Here is a 27,275-nt window from a genome sequence, read left to right as displayed (position 1 = left end):
GGTTTCTTTAGGAGGGGAAGTACCCAAGCTTCCTTGAGGCTGGATGGGACCACACCCATAATGAAGGAAGCGTTGATGACCGTCATGATAAAGCATGGATGTTTAACATGGGTAGAGTCACTTTTGCGAATTGTGAGGCATGCGGAAGCCCATAAACGGTGGATCACTATATGCTGGTATGCGAAACGTTCAGACTTCAGAAGGATCTGCTAATTGCCAGGATGAGTAGCATCAGGGTGTCAGTGGGGAGTATATCTGACTTGTTACACCTCAAAACAGGGTCAGAGAATAAGCAGTGCAGGTTCCGCATTCAGCATGGTAGGGAGACTAGGAAGAGGGAGGAGCTTTAGCTGAGGTGCTCGGCTGACAAGGGTGACTAAGGCAAACATCATCTCTCCAGATGAAATCACTGGCTCTGGCCCTCGAAGAAGAAGAAGAAGAAGAAGAAGAAGAAGAAGAAGAAGAAGAAGAAGAAGAAGAAGAAGAAGAAGAAGAAGAAGAAGAAGAAGAAGAAGAAGAAGAAGAAGAAGAAGAAGAAGAAAACTCCCTAAGCCCGGTAATCAGTGCGTCACAACTATTTATCCAATGCCAATGTGCTCGTTTCCTCCTTGCTCCATTGTCTTTCTCTTGACAATTCCTCTGCTCTTAGTCTTTTCTGGCATCCTGCCTAATTATCCTCATTCCCTTCAGATAATCTACTTGTCTCCTTGCCCTGAGCCTCTGTGACACCATCATGTGGCCTGCAGCCTTCCAGATACTCCATCCCACTGTCTGCTGCCTACCAAAACCTTCATCTGCAATCTGCCATCTGCAAATTAGTCAGGAACTGCCACCAAAAGGAGCAGCCTAGCCTGAACTACTAGGCCTGGTCCCCTCTGCACGAAAATGCAAGCAACCCCAGACATGTTTCACTCTTGTTGGGTCTCATCAGTGAGGTGCAGCTTGGTTCCCTAGGGCACAGAGATCAAGGGACCCACATCTGGGCATACACTCTCTCACACAGGGAGACAAACTATAACCAAAAAAGTGAGGGATGGAGTGTTTTGAATAAATCTGAACCACAGCCACTGATCTAGGCAACCTTCTGCGCAACTGTATTTTAGCCCATCTATGGCATTGCAAAGGGGGTCCAGCCATATGTAAATCCGTCAGGTACTGCCACCAATGGGAGCTGCCAAGCCCGACTGCTAGACCAAGTCCCCTCTGCATGGAAACACAAGCAATCCCAGACATGTTTCTGCCTTATTTGGGCTCATCATTGAGGAACAACTGGGTTCCCTATGGCACAACGAGCAAGGAACCTACCCTCTCACACACTGGAGCAAAACTATAACCAAAAAAGTGATGAGTGGAAGATTTTGAATAAATCTGAATCTCTGCTCTGGGCAACTGTCAACACTTCTGTTTATAGCCTGTCTGTGCCATTGCAACAGGGGTCGAGGCATGTGCAAATCAGTCAGTTACTGTCACCAATGGGAGCAGCCCAGCCCGAAATGCTAGGCCAGGTCTCCTCTGCACAGATACACAGGCAACCTCAGACTTGTTTCTGCCTTATTGGGCCTCATCAGTAAGCTCCCAGCCATCACCTTTTTGCTATAGTTGCCCCTAGTAATACTGGAACGCCCAGACATGGGTCCCAAGCCTGCTGGCCCAGAGCCCCAAGCTTTTCCTCACTGATGACCCCCAATGAGGCCGAAATATGCCTGGGCATGCTTGTGGGCCCAGAGATGTGCCAGATGATTAATTCTAAACCTTCCAGCCATCACCTTTTGTTTTTCTGTGGTCCTGAAGAAGGGCAGGAAGTTAGGTCTTGCTCGGGAGATGGCATGCAGTCGGGAGTGGCTACTGCTCTATGCAGAACACCTTTACCTGTTGAGTATTCCAGCTTCTAGTCTTCATTGTGCTGATATTTGACAGGAGAAGGCTCAATTGCAACTTCAGAGTCAGCAATGGCATGTCTTTTAGAAAAGGGTCAAGGTCCTTCATCCACTGAGTGAAGTTAATGGAACCCTGAGGAGGAGAGAATCCATGTTACTACACAGGAGGCAGCACATCATGATCCCTCAGTGTGACATATTCAGTATTTCCAGATAAATAAACCACAACAAGAGATTATCAGAGGAAGACTTTCAAACCAAACCACTTTGAGCTTCAAGTAACCTTTAGACCAGCAGCACGAAGCACAGAGAGAACAACATTATTTGTAAGTATTTATTTGAGCTGGGGAGAGCTTCTACATGAAACATTTTACTTAGGCATAAATAATATTTTAGAGATATCATTAATGAAAATGATATCCCTCTCAGTAGCCGGATTATTATACAAATTCAACATTAGTAATTCATTCATATTGGGTGGCCTCTGCCACCTACATTTCACACCAATAACTTAATTTTCAGACTCATTCAAAATCTAAGTTTGGAGATCGAGGGAATGTTTAAAAGCACACAACAACCCCCAACAGGCCGGCCCAGTGGGCTTGTCTATCTGTTTTTTAACACCACAAAACAAACATTGATCACTGTGAAGTCAAGAAGCCATGCTTCTTGAAATAATAGGCTATCATAGTTATTTAGATCTTTAACATTTAACAAAACTGTTATGGCCCCTTGTATTCCATGATAGAATGGACAGAAAATCAGTGACAAGCTATTTGAGGTACTCCTCTTGAAAGCTACTGGAAACCATGTTCAGTCACTCTAGGAAATGCTTTTGTTGGTTTTTTCTGCTTGCAAAATGGAAACTGACCTTTTACCCATGTTAGTATCCCCATATGATATTACAAGGTCTCTAAAGAGGTCTTGATCCAACCTCCTCACAGAATGACTTTGGCCACCCCCTCAATTCTTCTTATTGTTAAGGGAGTCTCTGTCTCATTCAATATCATTGTGTATAGCGTCAGTTGCAAGACAATCAAATGTAACGTTGTATCTCTATGTATTTCTAGGGAATTCCACCCACTCAATATCCGCTGACATAATTAGTCTCAGTGGGGGGATTAGATTAAAAATCTCAAGAACTTGTTGCTGATTGAATGGATTTTTACCACACTCAATAAAAATCTCCACCATTGCCAGTGTCAGATTAGTTTCCCCACCAGGCCCTCGTGTTTTGGTGTTGATCTTTCATTTTTGACAGAGACTTACCCAGACCAACAGACATACCCAGACCAACATTGCTGTTTCTACCTTGGAAACATCTAGGTTGCCTCTTTCGTCTGCTTGCCCTTCATTCTGATCACTCGTCTGACTGGGGAGTTTGTGACGGATAAACAATCAATTAGGGAGGTTAAGTCCCCGGTCATCAGGTTAGGACTGGAGGTGGGAATAGTTAACATTTCTCCTCCTTTACCATTGCTCTGTAAATTATAACCAAGCTCCCTATTTGCCATAGTCAATTCCTTATTTAGAAATAAGGTAATAAACAGGTAAGCAAAATGAATCATACACGATTAGTCACCAGGTGTTCCTGTCGCAGGCTGATGTAACGACTAGCTTATTAATCATATTCCGCGAGGCTCACATTCCAGTGTCCTCCAGAACCTGCCAGAACCTTCACTTCCTGGCACTTCAGGCGTTATGTTATATTTGGAAACTTATATTGTGCCAACTCACCAGAAGTATGATGTAAAGCACAATGTGACATGTTATATACAATAGGAAACTTTGCTGATACAGGGAATTAAAGACTATGGGAGAGTGAAAGCAGTACATGTATTAACAATGGAGTTCTGTTCAGGTCACATGTCCGAGCCGTCATTAAGTAAACCAAGAGGGATGATAAAGAGAATAAAATATGGAGGGCCATGTCAGATGACCTTTAATAGATCCAATTGGGGCAAATTGGAGGTTAACATCAAAGTGGTCATAAAGGGAACAGTCAAGTGGTCATAAAGGCCTGTGAAACACCGGCACTGCATGGTGAATGGGCTAAGTGCTTCTGTGAATTTGGGGAAGTGTGCTTAACATAGGTGAAAGGAAGGAAAAAGGGGGTGAACTGGGTCAAAGGAGAGTGAAATGGTTATTAAGAGGTTAGATACAGATTTGGCAAGCCAGAGCTTTGGGTGAGTATTGAATCTTCTGAAATGTGATTCTTTTTTTCAGGTTTGCAGGGATGCTGTCTTAGTGTTTAGGTCAAGGTTCCATGTTTCATTCTGAAGAATTGGGGTGTTAAAAGGTTGTGGTTTAGAGAAGAACTTTGGGATCTTTTTTGTCAGTATTTGTTAATATATGCATGGACATAGCGAGGGCTGCTCTTTTCCCAGAATTTAATATGTGATGCAAACTTATTGGGGCGTTGTCCATTCCTCTTCGTTCAGGGATTTCAAAACGGTGAAAATATGATCCCAAGGTTTGAGATCGAGAACTAGTCTTACAGACCTATTTTGAATTTGTGGCAATTGAGTATTTGGTGTTTGTTGAGTCCAAGCTATAGACTATTTGAATAATCCAAGCATGAGAGCGCCAGTGCTTTGGTCACTCCAATTATATGGGGTATATCAATGGAGGGGATGATTTTCCTTAGAATGCTGAGCTTGAAGTGGGATTTTGGGTTGGAAGGAAATGCTACTGTCAAAGTTGACCAGCAATTTCTGTACTTGAGTTGGTGGAGCCAGAGCTGGTCCCACTGGGGGTGGGGGTTATTTGGAAGCAACAGGAGCTGTGCTGAGGATTCCAAAGCATATGATCGCTCTCCAGTTTTGAGCATTGAGGTTTGTCCGTTGTCTAGCCCTGGATAGTTACAATTGTGGGGATCCAGATTCAGGAGGACTTGAGTCTTCTGCATAGGGTGGAAAAGATTAGGTAACTGGGCCTCCTAAATCTGATAGAGGTTTGACATAAATATTAAATCAACATGCAGAGAAAATGGACTCTTGGGGCACCTTGCAAAGTAGAGTGGAGATGCAATGTGAACTCACCAATCCTTACCCAAGCTGAGCAATTTTTTAGGTAGTCCAATAACTTTTTAAGGGTTGATCCACCTAACACCATTTTGGAGTTTATTCAATGTAGGAGGATTTGGTGATTAACAGTGTCATAAACTGCAGGCAGATCAATAACATGGACCTTTGTTTGTTTCTGTCCAGGGATTTTAGAATGTCCTCTTTCGTGACAAGTAGGCTGGCGTGCGTGCCCCTGTTAGACAAGAAACATAACTGGTTTTCATGGAGGAGGTTGTTCTCCTCTTTGGGGTTGATTAATGGATTTGTGATTGGTGGTAACTTTTGAGGATTTGGGTAATGAACGGACTTTCCAAATCAGTCAATAGTTTCCACTGTCTTGCTACTAATAGCAAAACAGTGGAAGCAGGCAGGGAACCTCCTGTCCTATCATCACCAATACTAGTGATTATCAATGAAAATGTTCCAACTGTAAAAGGATTCTCACCATTACAGGGAATAATGGATAATGAGAACACAAGAGGAGCAAACATCAGGCCCCTGGGACACCCTGCCCTGACCAATGTAATATAGGTGGTGATAAGAGAGATAGCTGAATTAAGAACATTGGTTAATGAGATGAGGGCATAGTTAGGGGATTTGAGGCGAGAAGTTAGTGACCTACGGGTAGAATCTCCACAATAACTTGCACCAAAGATAGTATCATCTGGGCGAGTTAGGGCCGAAGGAGACCCAACAGAACGATCTTACCACCGAGGAGATTGGAAATCATGCCGGTAGGCATCCCTACCCGAATAGGGGTCCGGCCAATAGGCTACCCACCCCCAGAAGAATTGATCAGGGGGCCAAGGGTGGACTAAGATCATGTACCCTGAAATTCAACCAACCAATGCACAGTTTGTTTTCTCATCCCGCTGGAGGGTTGAGTGGCAGTGATCGCCTCAAGGAACAAGCAGTCTATCTAACAAATGTACCCAGGATTGATAAAAAGGGTTGAGACAATAAGGATAGCCTGATTAACAAGTGTATACACTGGCTAAGGCACAAGAAACAATGTCTTTCGTTGGTGAGATCGGATATAGTGGATGCAGGGAATTTTTGTCAGGAACAGACAAGGGTCCGAGATTATATTAAAACGAGCATTAGAAGTGGTTTTTGGAGATAGGGATTGTTATCAATTGACACAAGGGCATACCAGTTGAACAAATTAAACATAGAATTGAGGGGGAAACCCCCATTCTTATTGGAATAGAGTTGGGAGGGGTTTAATATACCAATGCATTCAATATCACGAGTGGCAGCCGACAGTCAGCCCCTGACTAGGTCTTGATATATAGCACCCTCCCTGTTCAGTGGCTCGAACACAGCAAACCCTGTGTGTGAATCCAGTGGTGCACATGTTGTGCTAAAACTGGGATCATGGAATATAGCGGGCCTCTCAAAACATTTAGAGGATCCATATTGGGTAGAGTCCATTAGAGATTTTGATATCTTTTGTTTCCAGGAGACCTGCGCTGTCGAACAATGTGCTCTAGGAGGGATTCCAGCTTATTCTATACTGGCTGTAACGTCCAAGAGTGGAATAGGGTGACCTAGCGGCAGATTCTGTGCATGGATTAATGTGAATCTAAAGGTAGAGATCCCTGTTGTGGATTTTGATGAATCCTAAGGATCCCTCATTGAAACCCTGCCTGAAGTATCCTCTCGGGTGGCCAGGGAAAGGCAGACTCTTCCTGATCCTGACCTTGCGGGTGGTGTACTGCGGGAGGATCACCTGGGAGGAGAAAAGGATCAGAGGAGTGGGGCGTACTTGTGGGATGAGATATGGTATTTAACCTTTTATAAAGAAGACATCCTGCAAATACAACAGTATGTAATGGCTTGTTGCCATCGTAATTCCGTTGTTCCCAGAGCGGACCATCTGAATGTGAACGAATTCAGCCATAGGTCCTGTGGTGTTAAAAGTAATAAACATTTTGTTATAAATTCCCTAAGCTCCCAAAAGCAAAATAAGAGGAAGTTGTCTAGTGATAGAAGTCTTAAGACCAAAGATCCATATTCCTCTTCTCAAACCTGCTTGTGACTAATTCTTGTGACATCCCTTTGTTAAATGTCTTAGAAAGCAGACACCAACTTTGTAAGAAAGAAGAGGTTAAGAAAACAGACTTTATCATTGGGGACTACAAGTACTAGAATTCCCTCAGTACTGGGACAAGGGAGAGGGATGCAGAGGAACAAAAGTGCAGGAGTGATCACCTAATTAATAAACATGACCTACACCTGAGGGAGACTTAGAGGCTTAAAAGCCCCCCCGCCCATGTGGAGATAATAAGGCAGCAGTATTGTGAAAGGCGGTGCGGGCCATCCATGCAATGGGCGGAAGAAGTAGGGCACCAAGAAGACGCCGGGACCAGGAAAGGTGCTGAGAGAGTCTGTGTCTCTAAAACTCCAAACTGCAAAGGTCGTGCAGCGGGAAGCGTGGAGAAGAAATGCTTACCCCTTGAAACTACGTTGTGCAGAGGTTACACAGCGGGAAGCAGACGTGGTGCGAGCAGTCGAGAGGTCTCAGGTGGCTGGAGTGCACCAGAGACTCTCAGAAATCAGAGCAGCTCCAAAACAGCATGGCGTAAATGGCAGCGACCACAGAGAGAGGGTGCGCCTGGTTGGGAGAAGCCACAGACCTAGAAGTCCTGTGAACACGAAGCGGAGCACCTGGAAGTGACTTACCCAGTGAGTCTGAGACGAACGAGTGACTCTGGGGCGCTCCGGTGCATATTGTGTGTTCTGCGTAGGCAGGATCACTCACGAGAGAGTGAAAAGAAGGCTGGTAAGTGTTACTAATACTGAACCGATATAAAAGTACAAAAGCAAGCTGGGAAGCGCTACAAACACCCAACTATTGAAAACGTACAAAAGCATTCTAATAAGCATTACGAATACTGAACTATTGCAAACGTGCAGAAGCCAGCAAATCAGCATTACAAATAACGAACTATTGAAAATTCACAAAAGTGGCTGATATTAAAACAAAAGAATCCTAAAACTGAATATGTGAGTTTGAGCAAGCACCAACAATCCAGTGGGGAGGGCTTATAGACTCTAAGGCATACCACCAATACCCAAGCCAAGAGAAATTAAAGAACAGGCAATCTCAGTCTAACAGAAGTTGCCCAGCACAAATGGAGGATGTTAAGAAGCACCAAGGTTAACAAGGCTGTAACTCAGGTTCTGGGACATCTGTGTTGTGTTTGATATAAACTCACATTGTTACAGACAAGGCAGAAGCAGGAAAAGTCTTTATCCTGAACAATATTTTGGTATTGATGCAGAAGGGAAAGAAAGTTGGTAAACAGGCTGCCCTTCTGGAAAAATCTATCCAGAGGGAGCTGAGCATCGTTTGTGGAGAATTCATAATATGAATCAATGTCAATGTTCTATTCCCTGAAAGCTGCTAACATTTCAATGCCAAAGAAGACTTTTGAAGTTGTTATTATTTTGATATTGGCGCAGAAGGGAAAGAAAAGTGGCAAACACGCTGCCCTTCTGGAAAAAGCTATCCAGAGGAAGATGAGCATCGTTTGTGGAGAAGTCCGAATAAGAATCAATGTGAATGTTCTATTCCCTAAAAGCTGCTAACATTTTAATACCAAAGAAGACTATTGATTGAAGTTGTTGTTATTCTAAATTTGAAAGTTACCATTGGAGCACTTTTCTGTTTTGATGTTAAAGAAGTAGACATGTAGGCGAATATACCCATGGGGCAAGAAGTGATTTCCCAGAAGAAACCCGGTGAAAGAATAATCCAGTATGTGAAAGGTGCAAGTGCTGAAGACTGGTACTAACAGAAAACAACATGTTGAGTTGGGACATTTGGGGAAGAATTGTGAAAGCTGGTTGAAGAAATGTTTCAATTCTTTCTGCAGTTCAAAATTGTCGTGAACCATCCTGATTAAGCCATTTGTTATTACCAAATTGTGGAAGAGTATGACTTTTTCAAGAGACTTTATTGAAACAACTGAACTTTGTGTTAAATTGAATTTCCTTGTTGTTTTTTCATTGAATTGTGGAGAAAACCCTTATTTGGATCTGGGGAAGGGAAGTTCGCCTGGAACACGACAAGCGACGTTGATCATATTATGAAACAGCTCATATGTTATATATCTTTTGTTGAATTGACTTGCCATATAATACCTTGTTGCTTTGATTGTTCTATGCGTGTGAGGATTAGATATCCCTTGGTTAGAGTGTTATCTTTGGGTTATTTTAGGCAAGGAAATCTTTGCCGGGGTAGTGAGGCATTTATTCATCCCGTTTATTTAATAAAATGACAAAAGTTGAAAACTCTTTATAAAGTTGTCCGTCTCACATTTCTGACCCCTCACAGGATACAGGCTCCCATGATTTCCAATGCCTAACCTTAAATTTGTACCTGGGAAAAAATGTGTTCTCAATGTCTATGATAGACCCTATGGGAATAGGGCCATGGACACTCTAAATATATAAGAGTGTCTGATAATAGTGGATGAACAGCATTTTGGGACTCAAAGCAGCCCCACAGTGTTGGGTGAATTGAACAAACGTATTGATGAGGAGAACATAAAATGGGGAGTACCAGAATTTACAGAACAAGCGATGGATGTAGTTCGGAGCCAGAGGCACTTGCCCATTCCTCCTTGTTTAAGAGCTGTGCCGCATGGGAGGCACCTTGACCCACGCACCTGCTACCTGGCAACATTGCAGCCTCCTCCTAGCTCTTGCCTGCTGTTCCTAAGTGACGCACCGCTAGCACCAGGCTCTCAGACCTCCTTATGAAGAGGCCAGCCCGGGGCATGGATATTGACACATTCATTTACGCGCAGTCACCTGTCTTTGGTCTCCGCGTACAGTATTAGAGACTGCTCAGAGTACAATCAGCACACAGTGCAATGTACAGACAACAAGCCTGAGTTTCTTGTTTTTCCAAGTAGAGCTACGTGTGTTTTGTGATCACCAAGTTTCAAGGCGAAGATACACCAGTCCTCACGGAGTGCTGACAGATGTCACTCTTACTAGATATCTACTACCTACTGACAACATCCCTGTGTACCCACACCACATGTTAAGACTATCCAACCAGTTAGGGATGTCTGTTGTTGTAGACCCCTAGGAGAACCAATGACGGGCTCTCCACCATTGTTCTGACTCTAGATTTCTGCAGCGCCAGTGTGTATCAAGATCAATTGATGATTTAATTCATGTATCACTGGACAATGTATATATGTTGAGCTGTGTCTCGTATACAGTGTGCAGAATGTATTTCTGTTGTATGCTTTATGTTCTTTGTTAGTGCTCATTGTGGACTACATTTAGACCCTGACGAATTTCCTACGAATTTTCTCTTTTTTTGTGTAAGGAAAGAAACATGTTGGTGAATGAGGTTATGAGTAAGAATGTGTAGGAGTGATTCCAGATTGTGTGATTGTAATGTGTGACTGTGTTACATTGCCTGATTTTGCACAGCACCTGACACTTTAGGGGGGGTAGCTAGGCATATTACCATCTTTTTGGTTTTGGAACCCACCCCTCTTTAACCCATCTTGTTTTCCCTGACGCACTGACAGACATACCATCTAGTAATGTTTTTTTTTTCCTGTTTATGTATATTGTGAGTCACCTGACCAATTTGTCGGGTCAATGTCTTCCATGTATCCTATTTATATGTTTTCAATAAAATGTTGTACTTTTGTGATTCATGGTTGTTGCTGTGATTGAGGTTTTGACCTCTACTCCTTTAGGTCATTGTTCAGGCACGTAGCTCCTGCTCCAGGTACGTTCTGCCCCCTGACACATTATTGTTGTTTACAAGGTGTTCTAAAACCTTTGTTGTGGGATTGTCAGATTTGGACACGGATTATCCCTTTCACCTCTCTTTATTTTCTTTGGTTCCAGAACTTACACCACCTGAAAGGAAGGTCATCTATAAATATGCTCTCTGCACTGCAGAGCTTTTTTCAGGGTTGTTCTCTGGGCCTGTAATGGCTTGGTTCTTCCAGATATTCCACCTTCAACCACCTTTAGTAGTGGCAATAGAAGCAGTCATATTGATTATATTCTTCTATGTATGGAAATGTGAGAGATGGTTAAAACATTTAGGGTCCACGAGCGAAAGGAAAGTGATCAGAATTTGTTACAACTAACCCTGTATTGTTCTCCACCAAGCAGGGTCTAAGAGGAGGTTGCCCAGACAATCTCAGTTGCAAATAATAGACGTAGGCTGAAATGGAATGATCCTCTGGTATCCAAGAATTTAACTGAGGCTTACCATCAGGCAGCAGTAGAATTTGAATCTATGAAGTCATTAAAATCGGAAAACGCCAATGACATTTTTTAGGCCAATTCTAGCATTTCGCTATCCAGTTGAGGAGAGAAGGGGGGTTTGACAAGGACTGTAGGGATGCAAAATCAAGGCTGTGGGGTCCACTAAAGGCTCTATGGTGCACTAAAGACTAGCACACCAGGGGATGGTGATGAAGTTAGAACCCTGAGAAAAGAGTGCAAAGCAATGATGGGGAAGAAAAAATTACTATATTTTGGGGGACTTTGGGACTCCCTTAAAAATTCTTTAGCTAATAACGACAGCAAGGAATTTTGGAGGATTGTATCACAGGGTGGTATTACTATAAAAAAACTTTACAGGTAGCGATACCAGAAAAGATCGGGTTTGAACATTTCTCTGAGCTATAGAAAGAGAATAAACAGAACTTTGACGGCCAAGTAGAGTTCCCTCTTTTTGATAAACAAGGAAGATTGCTTGCTCCAATGCTTGTAATGAGTCTCGGAGAGGTAGCTTTGGCTGTGGGGTCTCAGGCCTCAAGAAAAGCACCCAGACCAGATTATATGCCTGCAGACTTGTACAAAGATAAACTGGAGGTGTGGGTACACTTCCAGCATGAATTGTTTAATGCTGTGTTTAGAACTGGCTCGAAACATATCTTATGGAATCTTGCAGAAAGTGTTCTGATTTTTAAAAAAAGGTGACTGTGGGGCCCCCAGAAATGATCAACCAATTTCTTTACTTTGTGTCAGTAAAATCCACTGCAAAATGTAGGAATCAAGGTTGGAAGATCGGGTTTTCGAGCAGGAAGCTCTTAGTCACCTGCAAGTTGGTTTTGTAAAGGGGCTAAGCACACTTGAGTATATTTTGAGATTACATTTAATACATGACAAATATGTTAAATTACACAGGGCCAATTTGTATCTTTTGTTTGTCGACCTAAAAGCCGCTCTTGACTGCATCCCAACCTCAACCCTGTGGATAGCTCTGCAGGACAAAGGGGGTACCCTTAAATATGTTGAGGGCAATTATGGAATTGTATGCAGATTCCTCAGCTAGAGTTAGATAGGTTTTGGGGGTTAAGTCCACGTTTAATTGTGGAGCTAAACAAAGCTGCACGTTGACACCGTTTCATTTTAATTTATTTTTTGATGGTGTACTTGAAGATTTTCCAATGGGCATCTCATATGCTCTGCTGTTAGCTGGTGAAAGAGTTGGGATTTAGTTTTTTGCCGACGATATTGTCCTTATAATTCGTACCCCAAAGGGGCTAAAGAAACAGGCAATGCACTTCATTGACTTTTGCCAACTAAAGGGTTTGAAGGTGAATGCCTCCAAAACAAAATACATGAAGCGTGGAAAGTGCTGAGGGCCTTGGACCAGTATGGTATTAGATATAAATGGTGCTCGAATTGAAGATGTTAAGAATTTTTACTATCTAGGGGTCAAAATCTGAAGTGATGGAAAATGGAGCAACCAAATAGCGAAGGCAGATGCAAACTTCAGAAGGAAATGTAATGTCTTAGCCTTTGCAGGGAGAGCAAAATATAACTCGGTGGTCCCAGCAGTCGAGATCTATAGAGCTCAGGTGTTGGCGGGTGCTTTGTATGGAGCCAAACTGTGGGGTCCGTCTAATACAAATACTATGGCTGAGACAGAGAACAACTTTTTTTAAAGGTTACTGTGCGGGCCAGTCTGTTCCCCAATCATTCCACTCAACATGGAACTGGGCCTTTTATGTATTACGGATATAATTGCTCTCAGGCCAGTTCTATTCTGGGTCCGGATCTGGTCGGGTGAAGCCCACATAAAATTCCAGGTAGCCAGAAAGGACAGTGTGATATTGTGGTTTCGTCATATAAAGGAATTGTTGTACAGATTAGATTTGGGCGAGCTTTGGTCCTGCCCAGAAATTATTAACACTTCCCATAAAAGGATTATCCTAGATGCCTTCGAACAGTTCAAGTGGGGTGAATGCGTAACCAAATGTGTGAACTTATCTCTGGGGTATGAGTATTGTGAGGGGTCAGAAATGAGAGGTGGCCACAAGATTGTAATATTCTCAGAGTCGGACATTTTATTAAACACAAAATGGGTTGGCATAACGCCTCCACAGCCCTATCCTAAAGAAAGAGGTTCCCTGCCTAGGAAACTAAAACTAAGAATCAGTCTGTGTCAAGTAGGTAGTAGCTTAAAAAACGTCCTTGTGTCCAAAACACTCCACACTGACCTTCACACTAGAAATAAACAAATAAGGGAGCAAGGAAATACCCTAACTTATATTCAGTGTAAAGTGTTCATAATCAATACATAAGGATAAATGCAAAAAGTGTTTTCTGAGGAGAAACCCTTGGATCCAGAGGGTGAGTCCCTTCCCCTGGATTGTTAGGAAGGATGCAAAAGTGTCTCTTTTAAATAATAACTCTTTGAGGCTTTTACTCTGATTCAGACAGCTTTTGTTCAAATAATAAGTTCCAAAATAGTATTTTGTTAACTTTTCTTGTTACTTGGAAGGATTGTCTCGTATACTCCTTCACCAGAAATCCTGTCATGGGTATTTCAAGTCTCCTGGTATACGCCCCTAACAGGTATTTTTCCAAGATGTTCAAAGTTCTTTTACAGATTCAAATGCTTGATATGTCTGACTGTCAGGACATCTTTTATGGACGTCTTAGATCGCCTGGTATACTTCCCTGCGAGGTATCTTGCCACAATTTAAAAGTCTTTGCACAATTTTGGTGGATTGCCTGGTATACTTCACTGCAGGGAATCCTGTTCTGGGTTTTTACAGATACCCTGGTATACTTTCCTGCCGGGTATCTTTTCCCCTCAAATAGCAACTGCTGGGTGTCTTGTCTTTACCAGGACTTCTTTTTCAATGTCCTTTTCAATATACCACATCAGCACATGCTTTGTTCTTTTTAAAGTATTTACTTAAGGTAATACTTGTTTCAGCTCTCCCCCACATTGACATTACATGCAGAGGTATTTGTTCAATTTTCATTGTTGCACTTTCTCTTGTTGGTATTCAAATCTTTCTCCTTTCAAGCATTGATTTAACATTACGTCTTGTTTGCTTTTAAATTGCCTTGGAGCATTGTTGTTTGCAGCGTCTCCGACATATGGCGTGCCTGACTCATGGTGTGCCTCTGCGGTGATGCTTCTTCCTTGGATTGGCTTCTGACGTGAAGCAGACGTCTCCCCAGTTTTTTCTGCGGCTCTGCATTCCCTTGCCGGTTTCCCTCTGTAGCCTGGACCGGAGAATGCAGTTACCCTGTCACAACCGTACCTCGATGAGCTCCGCCTTCTCTCCCGGTGCTCCAGCGGTCCTTTAGGTAAGTCTGCTCCACTTCTCCCTCCTTCACGCCATGCTGGTAAGTATGACGCGTGTTCACGAGCCGCTGCATAGATGTGCCCGTCTTCACTCTGTCGGCTTTCTCTCCAGTACTGCTCTCTCTTTTGATATTGTGGATGCTGTTTTTAAAGGTCTGGGGCACTTTGGTTCCAACAAAACAACTAGTCTGCACGTTAGTCTTTGGACTTGGTTTGCATCAACTCTTCCCTCCTCTTCTTCGCCTCAGAGGCTTTATGGGATTTGAAGTCCATAGATGTAATGAGATTTCTAAACTGCTGTTGTTTAAGAACTCCACATAAAGAAATGTCAGAAACAAAAGATGTTTTATGTGTGTTGTGAATGTTTAAGGTATGTATGGAATGGAGTTTTGACTAGATTAACAGTATGCCATTAGAGGTTTGGGTAGCATAGGATTATCTTTAGGGGAAAGGGGAGAATACTTAATCTCCTCCAATGGAGCCAGCCCTTCCCCCAAGTAGTCATCTCCTCCCATGTGATCCTCCCTTATTTTACCACCCCCAGGGCCAGGATCAGGTAGCGGGTGCCATTGTCTGGCCACATGGGAGGGGGTCACAGCTGGGGAATCAGTGAATACTCCACTGGATCTATAACAGTATTTATTATGTAAGACCTATTTTATGATAGAGGACTACTTATGGTTGGAGGATGCTTGGCTAAAGCATTCCCAAATAATGAGAATACGATTGGGAAATCTTCCATTAGCAACTGTGCAAGCTAAATTGAATAATACATTTTCCCCATGTGCCCCTTTTGTCTCTCTTTTAGGGAAACGTTGCAGCATTTCTTTTGATGTGTCCACAATATGATGACCTAAGGTAAAGAACACTAAGACCTTGTATGTTTTATAGTGATAAGCCATCATCATTAGAGGCCGAGCATCTATGCAAAAGAGTAAGGTCGCTGGATGTTATATTTGCAATTTCAATGTCTTTGAGCAGTGCATGGAGAAAAAGAGGGCACCTCCTGAAATTGGTGTGACGATACATAGACTTGATTTTTAAGCCATTGGTTGTATGTATAAAACTGTATATGATATGTGTAACCATGTTTTATTGTATTTGATGGCCCGTGTTTTATGTTTTTGTAACTTTTATGGATTAACTTCTGGATAAAGTTGGATAATGATGATGATAACAGGGGCCTGCATTTGTTTCTGTCCAGGGATTTTAAAATGTCCTCTTTTGTGACAAATAGGCTGGCCTCCGTGCCCCTGTTAGGCAGGACAGGTAAATGGTTTTCATGGAGAAGGTTGTTCTCCTCTATGGAGTTGATTAATGCATTTGTGATTGGTGATAACTTTTTCGAGGATTTTGGTAATGAACGGACATTCCTTATCAGTCAGCAGTTTTCAAAGATTTCAGGGTCTGTGTATTATTTTTATTTGGTGGGGTAATATTGGCTGTTTTACATGATAGTGGAGTAATCCCTGTTTCTAGGTAGTGTGACAATTTCTGCTTGGTGCTGGATGCTGGCAGTGTGTTGGCACAAAGGGCCGGGCTCCCTTGCACTCCAGGATGGCACCGGTGGAAGAGCGCAGAGGATTCTCCGGAGCACCTTGCTGCTGCAACATTGTATAGCAGGGCACAGTTCCATGGGAATTACATTTCTCGGAATCCACTTTCCTGGAAGCAAAACAGCAGGACCCTCGAAGCACAATAAAAGTATTACTCAAGGAAAACATCCCCCTTAGGAAATTAGCCAAGGAAACTAACCTTTAGCCAGAGTCCAACCAATTATGTTTGTAAATGAGCTCAATTGCCTTTAAGTCCAATTCCCCTATGTTATGAAGCTACAAGTCAGACAAAAAAGAAAAACCCACAGGCGGAACCCACAGATAATTTTAAGATATGTCGAGTCCACAATCTCCAAAGAAGCAAAACACTGCATTTTAAATGTCACTGGATATCCGGACACTGCAAAGTCAAAAACAATGGAATGTGCAAATTAAGCCGAACCGTGGCCTCACAACAACCCAGGGATATGTTACTCAACCCTCAATATCAAGGTCCAAGGTCCAGGTAGGAGACAGGCAGAGCTATGCAGTGCAACATTCTGAAATCCTAGATGGCAGCCCACCCTATGGGGTGTCTTGGGCTGTCTCATTAGGCACACCCGAGAAGGAGCCTACAGAGAAGGGTCAATCACAACCTAGCAATCCCCACAGACTCCATGTGCACGCCAACAGTTATAAAGACCCACTGCTGCAGTCAGTTTGTGATGTGTTGGAACATAGCAAGGATGGCGTTTGGAGAAAGCTTGCAAGGAAGCAGAGGAATTACTCCGGGAATCAGCTGAAGCGACTGGAAGAGCAGAGTGTGGGGGAGGCAGAGATGTGAGGAGCTACATGAAGATAAGGTGTTGGAAGATGTTTGGAAAGTGGAGGTTGAATAATTGTAAGTAAATGTTTTGAAAGTTGTTGGAAGTGGTTGAGAAAGATAAGAAGCAAGAGGTTGTAGATTGGAAGGTGGAGGGTGGAGATTGGTTGGAGAAGGTTGTAGGGTTGTTTGAGGAGGTTTGAGACATGGAATAGGTTAAGAAAACTCAAAAGGTAGGAGGCCGAGACAGGAAGGAGGAAGTTGGAGAGTTTGAGAAAAGTTAGAAAGAGTAGAATGAAGAAGGCAGAGTTAAAGAGGAAGTTGGAGAATTGTTGGAGGAGTTTGGGAAAGTCAGAAGGAAAGAGGTAGATTAAAGGAGGAGGTGGTTAAACAGCATCTGATAGAGAAAGGAGATACTGCCAAGGTGGGAGGTGAAGGTAAGGAGAAGAAGGTTAGACAGCAGCAAGTGGAGGAAATAGTTGATAGCAGGAAAGGAGGAGCAGTTAAAGGGAATGCTGGAGGTGATTTAGGAAATGAGGAAAAGCAGATTTTGGAGCGGTGTGAGGAGCAAGACAAAGTGGAACTGGGTTGAGGATGTGCCCTGGTCTACAGAGGTGGAACACAAGCTGAGTGGAGAATTGAGCTCATAGGGTAGCGGCCAGGAGGCTAGGCTGGGTGAGCAGCTAGGAGAGATCTTACATGTCAGAGTCCTCTTCCACGAGGTAAGGGTGCAATCCCTCATCTTTTTGGACCACTGGTCTGGGTTTTGACTCTCTCGTTCTATCTCTCTACTCTCAGCTCTATATATGACTCGGGTCGTAAATTGTGGTTCAGAAAAACATACGATCTGAGTCATATATAGAGCTTTCTTTCTGCCATTTTGATCACGCTGTTGGGATGGATAGAGCAGAGCGATAGAACGGGAGAGTCAACAACCAGACCGGTGGTCCAGAAAGATGTGGGATTCCACCCTTGCCTCGTGGAAGAGGACTCTCATGTGTAATGCTGGGCCCTATCCTGGAACGAGCTAACATCCAGACCCATGTGAAAATAATAAGACATCAATTCTGTACCTTCCATAGAAAGCCCACACCTAAGAGACTTTTAGGGATGAAAATGTTTTACCGACATCCCATCTGGAGACCGGTGAAAAACCCTTGAGAATTTATGTTCTTAATATCAGTACCCTATGAAGTAGCTTTGAGTTATCTTTTGCCTTGGAAGCTAAGGGGATTTCTTTGTGTTATTTGTTTTCTAAACCCCATTACCAGATTTAGCGGTCAAGAGTGGTCTGTGAACTCAGTGGGCCTCATTGCGAGCATGGCGGTAGCCATGCCTGTATGGCAGGCACGGCTACCCCATGCTCGCTACCATTACGAGATGAATGGGCCGGTAATTGCACATTCGCGGGTGGCGGTATTGCTTGGCTACCGATCCCCATTCTGCCCAGTAGGGCAGAATGGGGGTGGGGAGAATGACTGCGCCGGCACCATTGATAATGGTGCCGGCGCAATTACTAGTTGCTCACGGGTGCCGCACAGCCCACTGTCAGAAACCCGCGAGCAGAACTCGTAATGCAGTGGGACGGTATGAACGGTGCCGGTGCCTTACCAGCACCGTTCATACTGTCACTGCCAGGGTCATAATGAGGCCCAATGTCTATCGTGACAGGAGGCATTAAAAAGCTCTGTATCTGGTTGATCGAAGGTGGTTTAATGTTCATTTATGAAGATTTTAAAGCATGGCTTGCTCCCCAATGCCTTAAGAGTCTTTGTTATCCTGATCAAATCATCAAGTGGAGATTTTGTTGAACTCTAGAGTGGCTGGCAGGTCGGTTACTATCGCACATGGCTCTTATTGTTGGATGATTTTTGGGTTATAATGTTTTATTTGAATAGTAGAGATGTTATCCTGAAATGCTGTTACTAGAGTATTAGCAAATGGGAAGAAGGTTTGGGGATGTTTCTAGTTTGATGAAGGACACTTAGATTTTTGTAAATTATGAAAACTTCAGTTTTCCAATTAGAAGAGTTGATGTGATTTGGTAGAACAATTTTTGTTTGTGTTGGATTGTTTTATGGTAGTCTTGCTGTTTATTTTGGAAAGTACTTTTTGTTTGGCTATTTTGAAGGCACTTTGAATTGGGATTCTTCAATTTATGCTGTAACTTGCCACATATTCTTTTTAGTTTCACTAGCTCTTCATCAAACCATTTGTTGTTTTTGTGGAGGTGGCTTTACTTACTCTTTTACTTATTTCCATGTTATAATATAAAGGGCTTTAGATATCACTGTATTCAGAAGAGGGATGGCAATCAGCGGACAAGTTATTGGGTGGTATGATGTTTTCCTCACAATTTTTGTTTGGTAATTTTGTCCAATTGCCTTAGGTTAAAATTTTGATTTTGTGGGGGGAGGGGCATCAAGACTTTTATTAATGTGCTTTCAAAGGAATAATGATTGTCCAGTGCATGACCATGTCTGTGGGCTATTTTAATTACCCAAGCAGTAACTCCAAGTCACAATTTGGGTAAATAAGCTAGTTGGTGGATTGGAAGGTTGAGCCAACCAAAAGTTGATATCATCCATTATCAATATTCTACTTGAAGATGCCTGAATAGTGCTTAGATATGCTGGCCATTGAATGAGTACTAGGGCCTAGCGGCTTGTATACCACAGTAACTGTTAATGTGGTATTGATATTGATGTAACATTTGCATGTTATTCCGTCAAAGTTAGTGGTGGGGGCTGTTAACCAAGGTGACTCAGAGTTTCTGAAGCTAGACCAGGGCGATACCTCCCCCTCTTTTGCTGATCCTGTTCGAAGTTTATATTTCATGCCCATCGGGTAGGGTGGTGTTGATGCTGGTGGTAAAAGTATCCGAGAACCATGTTTCTGATCCCAGGGATCAAGTTCCAGAGCTTGGTAAACAGAAAGGAGAAGATATATCCACTGTGGTGTTTCTGGTTTAGGGCTATGCATGTCTATTGAGAGCTCTGGCTTGCTTGTACTGGATGAATTACTTTTTGGTGGATTCTGGGACCCTGTCATGGAAGTTGTGGTGGGCAATACACAAGACTTTGAACTGTATCCTATGTTTGACTATGGACCGCTGGTATGTTCAGATGGCGGGGGTGATGATTTTTCATCTGCGGAGTCCCTGGAGGAGTCTGGCTGGAGATTTCTGGGCTCTTTGCAGGGTGTTTAATAAGCATTCCGGGAGACCCAGATAAAGGATGTTGCTGTGGTCTGCACAGAAAATTACAAGTGTGACGGCTGCCACAGTTCTGCATGAGAAGGTTAGATATTTCATGATGAGAATGATAATTCAGAGTTGGAAAAAGCAGATTCTTACAATGGATTTTACCTGGGATGTCAGTGCGAGGGCACTATACTTGAACAAACCAAGATTTTACATTATTTCTGTCAGTTGTGTACAGGGTCCCACTTTTTCAGGTCAGTTGTTGTCATATCACAAATAATCAATTTCGTTATGGTTTGGTTAAGTTTGAATGTGTTTGTTGTCATCCATGAGTTGACTTGCATGAAGCAACTGCTAAGGTCAGGTTTATTTGCTGTTACGTTGTTGGTAAATTTGTAGTGCATCAACCCTCATCCACACCCCTGAAAATCCTCCTTCAGATCTCATGCAGGATTGTTATAAAGCACCTCGACGTTCTATGACATCCACATCAAATGCATACATATTAGACTGGTTAAACTTACAGACTACTCACCGCTAGTGTGCTCACGATTGTTATTCTCTGCGCAGGGCTGAGGTCCCGCTCGTGTTTTGTAAGGTCTGGTAAAATACTGACCAAGGAGCTGGTGGAGAAACTCTGCAGAAGCATGGGACTAAGGCCACAGACCAGAGATCCCAGACTTCCCAATATCTGAGGAGACACCTGTCAGTGGGGGAGAACAAACTTGTTGAAGGTTCCTCCAAGGATGGTAACACGTGAATGCAAACAACACAATTGGGCTCATTTTGAGCGCGGTGTACAGTTAATTCAAAGTGTTAAAGTCCAGCATAGGACTTTGATGCTTTCAGTTAAAGGTGCATCTCATTTTCCTCAGTTTGTATGGCAGAGAGGAGGGGAGGAAAGCAATTGCGTTTCAACTGCTTCAGTCCAGCATTTGCGCCGGCAAGAATTTTCATGCCAGCACAAATGCTGGGGGTCCCTATGGAGTCTGCTGGCTTTTTGTACCGGCAAAAAGAAGGCAGACTCCATAGGGTTCCGTTGTAAACGCTGCCTGCCATGTGTACATGGCAGGCACTGTTTACTCAATTTACACAGCAGAGTGCAAACAGGGAGGGCAAAGGCAGCATGCACGCTTGTACGCTGCCTTTTACCCTCCCCTTTTGCAGTGCAAATGACGAACCTAGTTACACTGGAGTGCTAACGTATTCCAGGTCCCCGGTGCCAAATTTTGCGTAGCTATGAATTGAGTTCCAATGAAAATCAAATGGTGTACAATCTGAGCCAAGGTCATTACAACTCCACCAACAATAGACAAGTTCTTGCAAACCGAAGAAACGACAATCCAATCTCATCACTCAATTTCATAGAACCTAAACTCCATGTCACCCAGCCTGGGACAAACTTGACGAAGAACACAGAAGCTAGAAAGTCCATTGCTCCAAAGCATGACAACCGACATTTTCAGTTTTTCTCTAATGCTTTATACAATAGTACACATTTCATGTATGGATTTTTTTTGTTTTGTACCCGTGATAAGCTCCACTATATGTCTGTATGCAGACCAGGTATGGACAGGCTGATCTCGCCCAGACATGACATTGCACGATGGACCTACTCCTCGCGGTTCCATGTAATTTCATCGCGGGATGTTTTTTCGCAGTGTTTTTTACCACCATTTTTTGGGGGTTTTTCGAGAAAAAAAATCGCGGTAAAAAACCCAGCGAAAAAACATCCCGCGACGAAAGGACGTCATACCCTCCTCTCATCAAGGAGGATAAACATTTCTCACAGCTATAATATAAAGTCCAGTACCACATCACCATGACTTGAAGAATTGGGATCCGTAGAAAAGTTAAAAAATAAACAAACAAACAGACAAAAATGCAGTCGCATAATGTCAATGAAGGGATCTGGGATTGTAGGGGTGGCCCCTGCTCCCCTTGGTCGACATTATGGAACCTCTGGGGTTGTCGGAGTGTCCCATGCTTCCACAAAAAGAAAAGTGGGGGACAAAGAAAGTTTAAAAGAAAAAAGAAGAAAAAAGAAAAGGACCATGAGGCAGAAGCAGAACTCAAGTCCCAGGGTGAACGCTATAGAGAAGGAGATAAGGTAAGTTGGGCAGCGGGGGTAAGTATTAGGGTTAGGGAGGGAGAGGCAGGGGGGATAGCGGGCAGGGGTGGGGTGATGTTCGTGATTATTGAGTTGTCGAAAGATTTTGAATAAGTATTTTCGGATTTAAAATTTTCAGCATCGAAACAATAACGGATATCCAAAGAATTAGCCAAATATGTAGGTAGCCAACTCATATGCCATTGAGGCTTAAGCTCATGTTTACCACTCCCTTCTCACCAGGGGCATATGGTAATAGACTGAGGTAAGTAAAGAAAATGTTTTTGAAACATTCTGCCTGACAAGGAATAAACCATAGAGGGTCAGACGACAGAGAATGATGGGATCCGTTGCTTCTGCCCACTCACTCTCTCTCGCTCTCTCTATCTCACACAGCCACACACCCAGCCTCCCACATACCATTGCAGTCATACACTTATTCACACAGACACATACATGGAAAATCAACCAAATAGACTTGTAGGCTTCAGAAAGAAGATACCTGACAACACTGTACAATTTCAATCCAGCCTCCAAGCCAGGGAAGCAGCTCTAGTAGGTCCACCGAGACGAGTAGATCTCGGGTCATTAGGTTCACATTACAACTCCTGTGAAGCCAAGTAATCAGAGAATAGGTGGGCCCATTCCATAGTAATGAGGTTGCAAAAACAGCAAACCCGTAGACATGAGGGAGCAAAGGCTACCGCTTACTAGGTTCAATCCAAACTACAAGGGGCAAACTAACACGAAAATACATTTCAAAATCATCTTTGAAAGAAAAGTGAGCAAGTTACATTGGAAGTATCTGGTGGCACGCAGAAAGGGGGAAGAATTGAAATTAGTTATGGTAAAAAGATAACAGAAATTAAAAAAAACAAGTAAATTAACATAAATGTATCATATAAGCAGGCAGGTTCAGTCTTGTAGGTGGAGGAAAGACTGGTGATCCTCTATCTGTGAGCTGGACATTTTGGGGTTGCTCAGTGTATCCAGCGGCAGTGGAAGAAGCATAATGTTGAGTTCTGGTGGTGGCAGGAGTTAATGCTCGAAGTGGGCAGAGGAGCTGCTGGTGTATCACTGTGAACAGTGGGGGCCTCTGCCTGCGCATTGTGTAGGAGCACTGCAAACCCTGGCGGTACACTGGAGATCGGGTTTGGCATGAGGTTTGTGCGAGCTTCCTCGCCCGTGCTAAGGCAGCTCCAGGCCTCTCCCAGAGGACCCCCTCCTCTTCCCCTACATCCTTTCACTGGGGCTCCTTTTAACTAGGCACTGGTCTGGCTAGGCAGCACCTGGAAGAGTTTTAGAAGGCATTGTCATAGGTATAGGTCTTGTAAGGGTGTGTTTCTGGGTGGTGTAAGGAAGGCATGGTATCAAAGTAGGACAGACACAAGTAATCACAGTTCAAGCGTGTTTATTAAACTGCAAAATGGGTGAGATAAATTCCTAATCTAAACCTAAATCGAAGATGGGAGCAAGCTACGACCTCAAATAATAAGAATACAGTCCAAGTGGACTCTAGTCAAATAAAAAGGGCCTATTCTAAGAAACCCTATTGCCAATCCTTACCGCTATCCTACAAAATAATGTGGGATAATGTTCACAAGAAAAGAAAGAAGTGTTCACAAAATTATAAATTAGGATGTTATGGCCGGGGTCTCCCTTCCCCACGTTTTTAGCACGGGACAAGGCGGGACTCTTGAGCAAAGCGCACTCCTGAGCTTCTCTGGCCTGAGTCCAGAGTTCATTTTCTCTATATCACGGCCTTCTGTGCCCAAGTCTCTTCTCATGCAAAGTCTCTTATTTCAGAGGGCCTGATATGCAAAAACAACAAAACAATCTTCACATCGGGTGATTACCCTTCACCCTTGGATCCCCCTCAGCCAGGTCCCGATCCTTCTCTCAGTGTCAACTTCCCAGAGCACTTGCCAATTTAAACAGAGACTTCCCAAGGGCAATCTCGTATTTCTGGGTCACTCTGCTAGCCTATGGCAACTGCAGGTTTCACAAAATCACAGTTTGCACAGTGTTCCCCTCAGCCAGGCGCAAACGCCTGTTTCACAATTCACTCACTCGGGTTCACAATCGTCAAAACTTCTGCAACATGTCAAGGACTTTCGATTGTACAAGGGGTTTGGCTTGATCCTTGTATGATCACCTTGACACCTTACGCCGGCCTTCCCTATGGCCTCTCTGTACTTGTAGTTTCAATACTCTTTTAGCTCTCAACACATTGGGCCTCATTACAAGTTAGCCGGTCCGGATATAACATACCGGCACCGTTTTCCAGACCGGCTAACTACGAGTTCTCTGGCCGTGTGGTGGTACACCCACTAGGTCTGACCTGGCGGGCGTAACACCACACGGCCACAGAAGGACCCGGAAACACTGGCACCATTACGACATGGTGCCGGTGTTTCCACTTCCACATTCCCGTGGAGTCCATGGGAATGGGGATTTACAGAATGCCGGCTATGGGATTACCGGATCACCGGGGCTGTAATGCCCCGGTAATTTCTGCAAGTCCAGAGCTGGTAAATCCCCACGAGTCTGGCGGCAGCCTGCCGGTTTTACCGGCACGGCTACTGCCGGACTCGTAATGAAGCCCATTCTCTTTGTTCAGGAGAGGGGTACCAGCCAGAGACCTTCAAATGAGCACCCACGTGGCACCGTACCCCTCAATCTCTGGTACCAAGTATGTTTACAAAAAGTCTTTGTATCTTAATCTTCTTAATGTTGCCACTGCAACCTTGAGCCTAACACAGGCCGGCCCAGTATCAGGTTCTTCCGACTCACCGGCTATGCTGAACTCATTGGCGTTTCATTTGACACTGTAGTCAAGAAGGTACTACGGAGGCTTTGCGGGTTTGGGTTGAAAAGGGCAAGGGCAACTCCCTCCTTGATGTCCTTTCAGGTCTCACCACCTTTCTCCTCTATTTGAACTGCCGTCCTTGAATAGCTGCTTCCTCCGCATTTTATCCCTATGGGGAAGGTAAAGGCCAGTCAGGTGTGTGTAGTTGTCTGCAATTTCCTGACTCTGCCTGACCCTTGTGTTGGGACCTGTCAGGTAAACGGCTCTGGTATTAGTCCGTTGTCGTTCACGGTGTGATCAAGTGTTTGTGTTGGAAAAGGGGGGTAGAGTTTCTGAATATACTACTGGGCAGGATTGGGAAAAGGTGTCATAAGGAAGGGTATACCATGTCTCACCCTTCGGTGTCCCACTTCCACTCCCCAAAGACCCCCCATCAAGGTGATCCTCCCGCACTGGTGCACCCCCAGGAACTGGATCCAATAGCGATGGCCTTGTCCTGGCCACCTGGATAACAGATCCCCGGGGCTAGCAGGTAAGACACCTTCAGGTTTCTCACAGTGGGCAGCGGTGTGGTCATGGCCTTGGCATGTATTGAATCTTGACTCACCTGCAATGGAGGGGGCTGTCTGAGTAGTGTTTCATAGTTGGCTACACAGTGTGTGCCTGCGGTTCACTTGCATATACTGCATGCCCAGAGCTCACCCTCTTTTGTAGATGTGGTTACCAGTTGAGACCCTCATCTCTTCCAGTGCTTCGTTTCCAGGTGGGCCGGACCTGAGAGGTGGATTACTATGGGGAGACTGGTCCCACAAGAACACCCCAAAAATAAAAGACTTACCTAAATTGATTGGCTAGTCACTGTGAAGGGTCGAAAAAGAGAGGCGGAAAAATAGATTGAGGTTTTTCACAAGTAGCCATTTTATTAAATAATAAGGGTGGAATAAGCGCCTTGGTTCCCCTAACCTAACAGGGATTTCCCTACCTGTCCAACTAAGACTAAAGGAAAACACTCTAAAAAGGTATCTGTCCCTCACACATATACATAAAATAAATCATACATCATATGGCCAAAATAACGGTTAGATTCAAACATAAACTTTGCCAACATGTATCCTTGTAACCAGGTTTGGATCCCCTTTCCCAGGATGACTTCTGGATTTTCCAAACCAAAGTTCAAATTAAGAAAGTTCCTTTCAATAGCCAAGTTCTGCTTCAAACACAACACACAGTTCTTTTCAATCCATAAATCTTTCACTTGGCTCTTGAACAGTCTTATGGTGAACCAGAATGTGTCACTCCTTAAAATACTTGTCAAAGTTCCACAGTTCTTGTTTGACAAATACACAACTTTAACTTAACACTTCCAGTCAGTGTTCAATATAATTTCTCTTTTTTGAAAAACACAACTACTTCCACATTTCTTCTTCATACATAAAAAAGTACTGTCAGGATGGTTTTACTACAGTTCATCACAGTACATTAAATGGACTTGCCACTTTTTTGCCACCATAACCTTCTACCACATTGCAGCACTTCAATTATCTTCTTCCTGGTCAACTAACCTGCTAGGACTCACCACTAATAGTCCCTTTCCTGGTATAGGTGGCTTCCAGGATTAAACTCCTACCACTACTGCAAGTACCTTGTGGTGAGACTGCTTCATATGTTCCCCACTTCAATCCTTAATGTGGAAAAGTAAAGCCCAACAACTGTTTCATGAATAGGTCACAACACATTGACAACATTTCTCACTCTGTTTCATTTGCCCAAGGCAATGCCGATTATATTCCTCTCCCCCTTGATAATTGTTACAAGGAGGGCTTCTGTTCTGCCATCTTTTTTTTCCTTATCAGTCTTTCTTTCTTAGCTTTGGCAATACTGGTTTTCCTTAATTGCCGTTCTTTGGCTTTGGCAATACTGGTTTTCTTTAATTGCCGTTCTTTTGCTTTGGCATACTGATTACGATTTTCTTCTACGAGTGCTTTTCTCTTCAAAGTACATTCACCTTGGTTAAATATTCTTCCCTTTTGTCTTTGGCAAAGGTGGTTGCAATATTCTTTTACACTCTGATCAAATGCTATTCTCCTCTGGATTTCTATTTTGAGGGCACCCCCGGGTTACATGACACAGGCAGAGGCCACCTCACCAGTCTTTCCATGTGCCTCCAATGGACCTGCTGCCCCTTCTTCCTTTGTCAGACTCGCACAGGCCTCTGACAGCTCCGGTAACATTTCCCTCACTCGCGCCTTC

The 27,275-nt window shown here is 43.7% G+C and overlaps 1 protein-coding gene across 1 annotated transcript in view; it reads right to left on the bottom strand.

Annotated features, from left to right (window-relative positions):
• The window catches only part of STRC (stereocilin), a 543,934-nt gene that overhangs the window by 297,194 nt on the left and 219,465 nt on the right, over window positions 1–27,275 (bottom strand). Inside the window, exons 13-14 of the mRNA XM_069624197.1 lie at window positions 20,642–20,809; window positions 1,870–2,010 (exon numbers count right to left, since the gene is read on the bottom strand). Of these exons, the coding sequence (XP_069480298.1) occupies window positions 1,870–2,010; window positions 20,642–20,809 (309 nt within the window). The remainder of the gene's footprint in view (window positions 1–1,869; window positions 2,011–20,641; window positions 20,810–27,275) is intronic.

The sequence above is a fragment of the Ambystoma mexicanum genome, chromosome 11 (assembly GCF_040938575.1).
Source record: "Ambystoma mexicanum isolate Mex_15411 chromosome 11, UKY_AmexF1_1, whole genome shotgun sequence".
Taxonomy (NCBI): domain Eukaryota; kingdom Metazoa; phylum Chordata; class Amphibia; order Caudata; family Ambystomatidae; genus Ambystoma; species Ambystoma mexicanum.
Note: the sequence above shows the minus strand (reverse complement) of the source record. Positions and strands in the feature narration are given on the sequence as shown.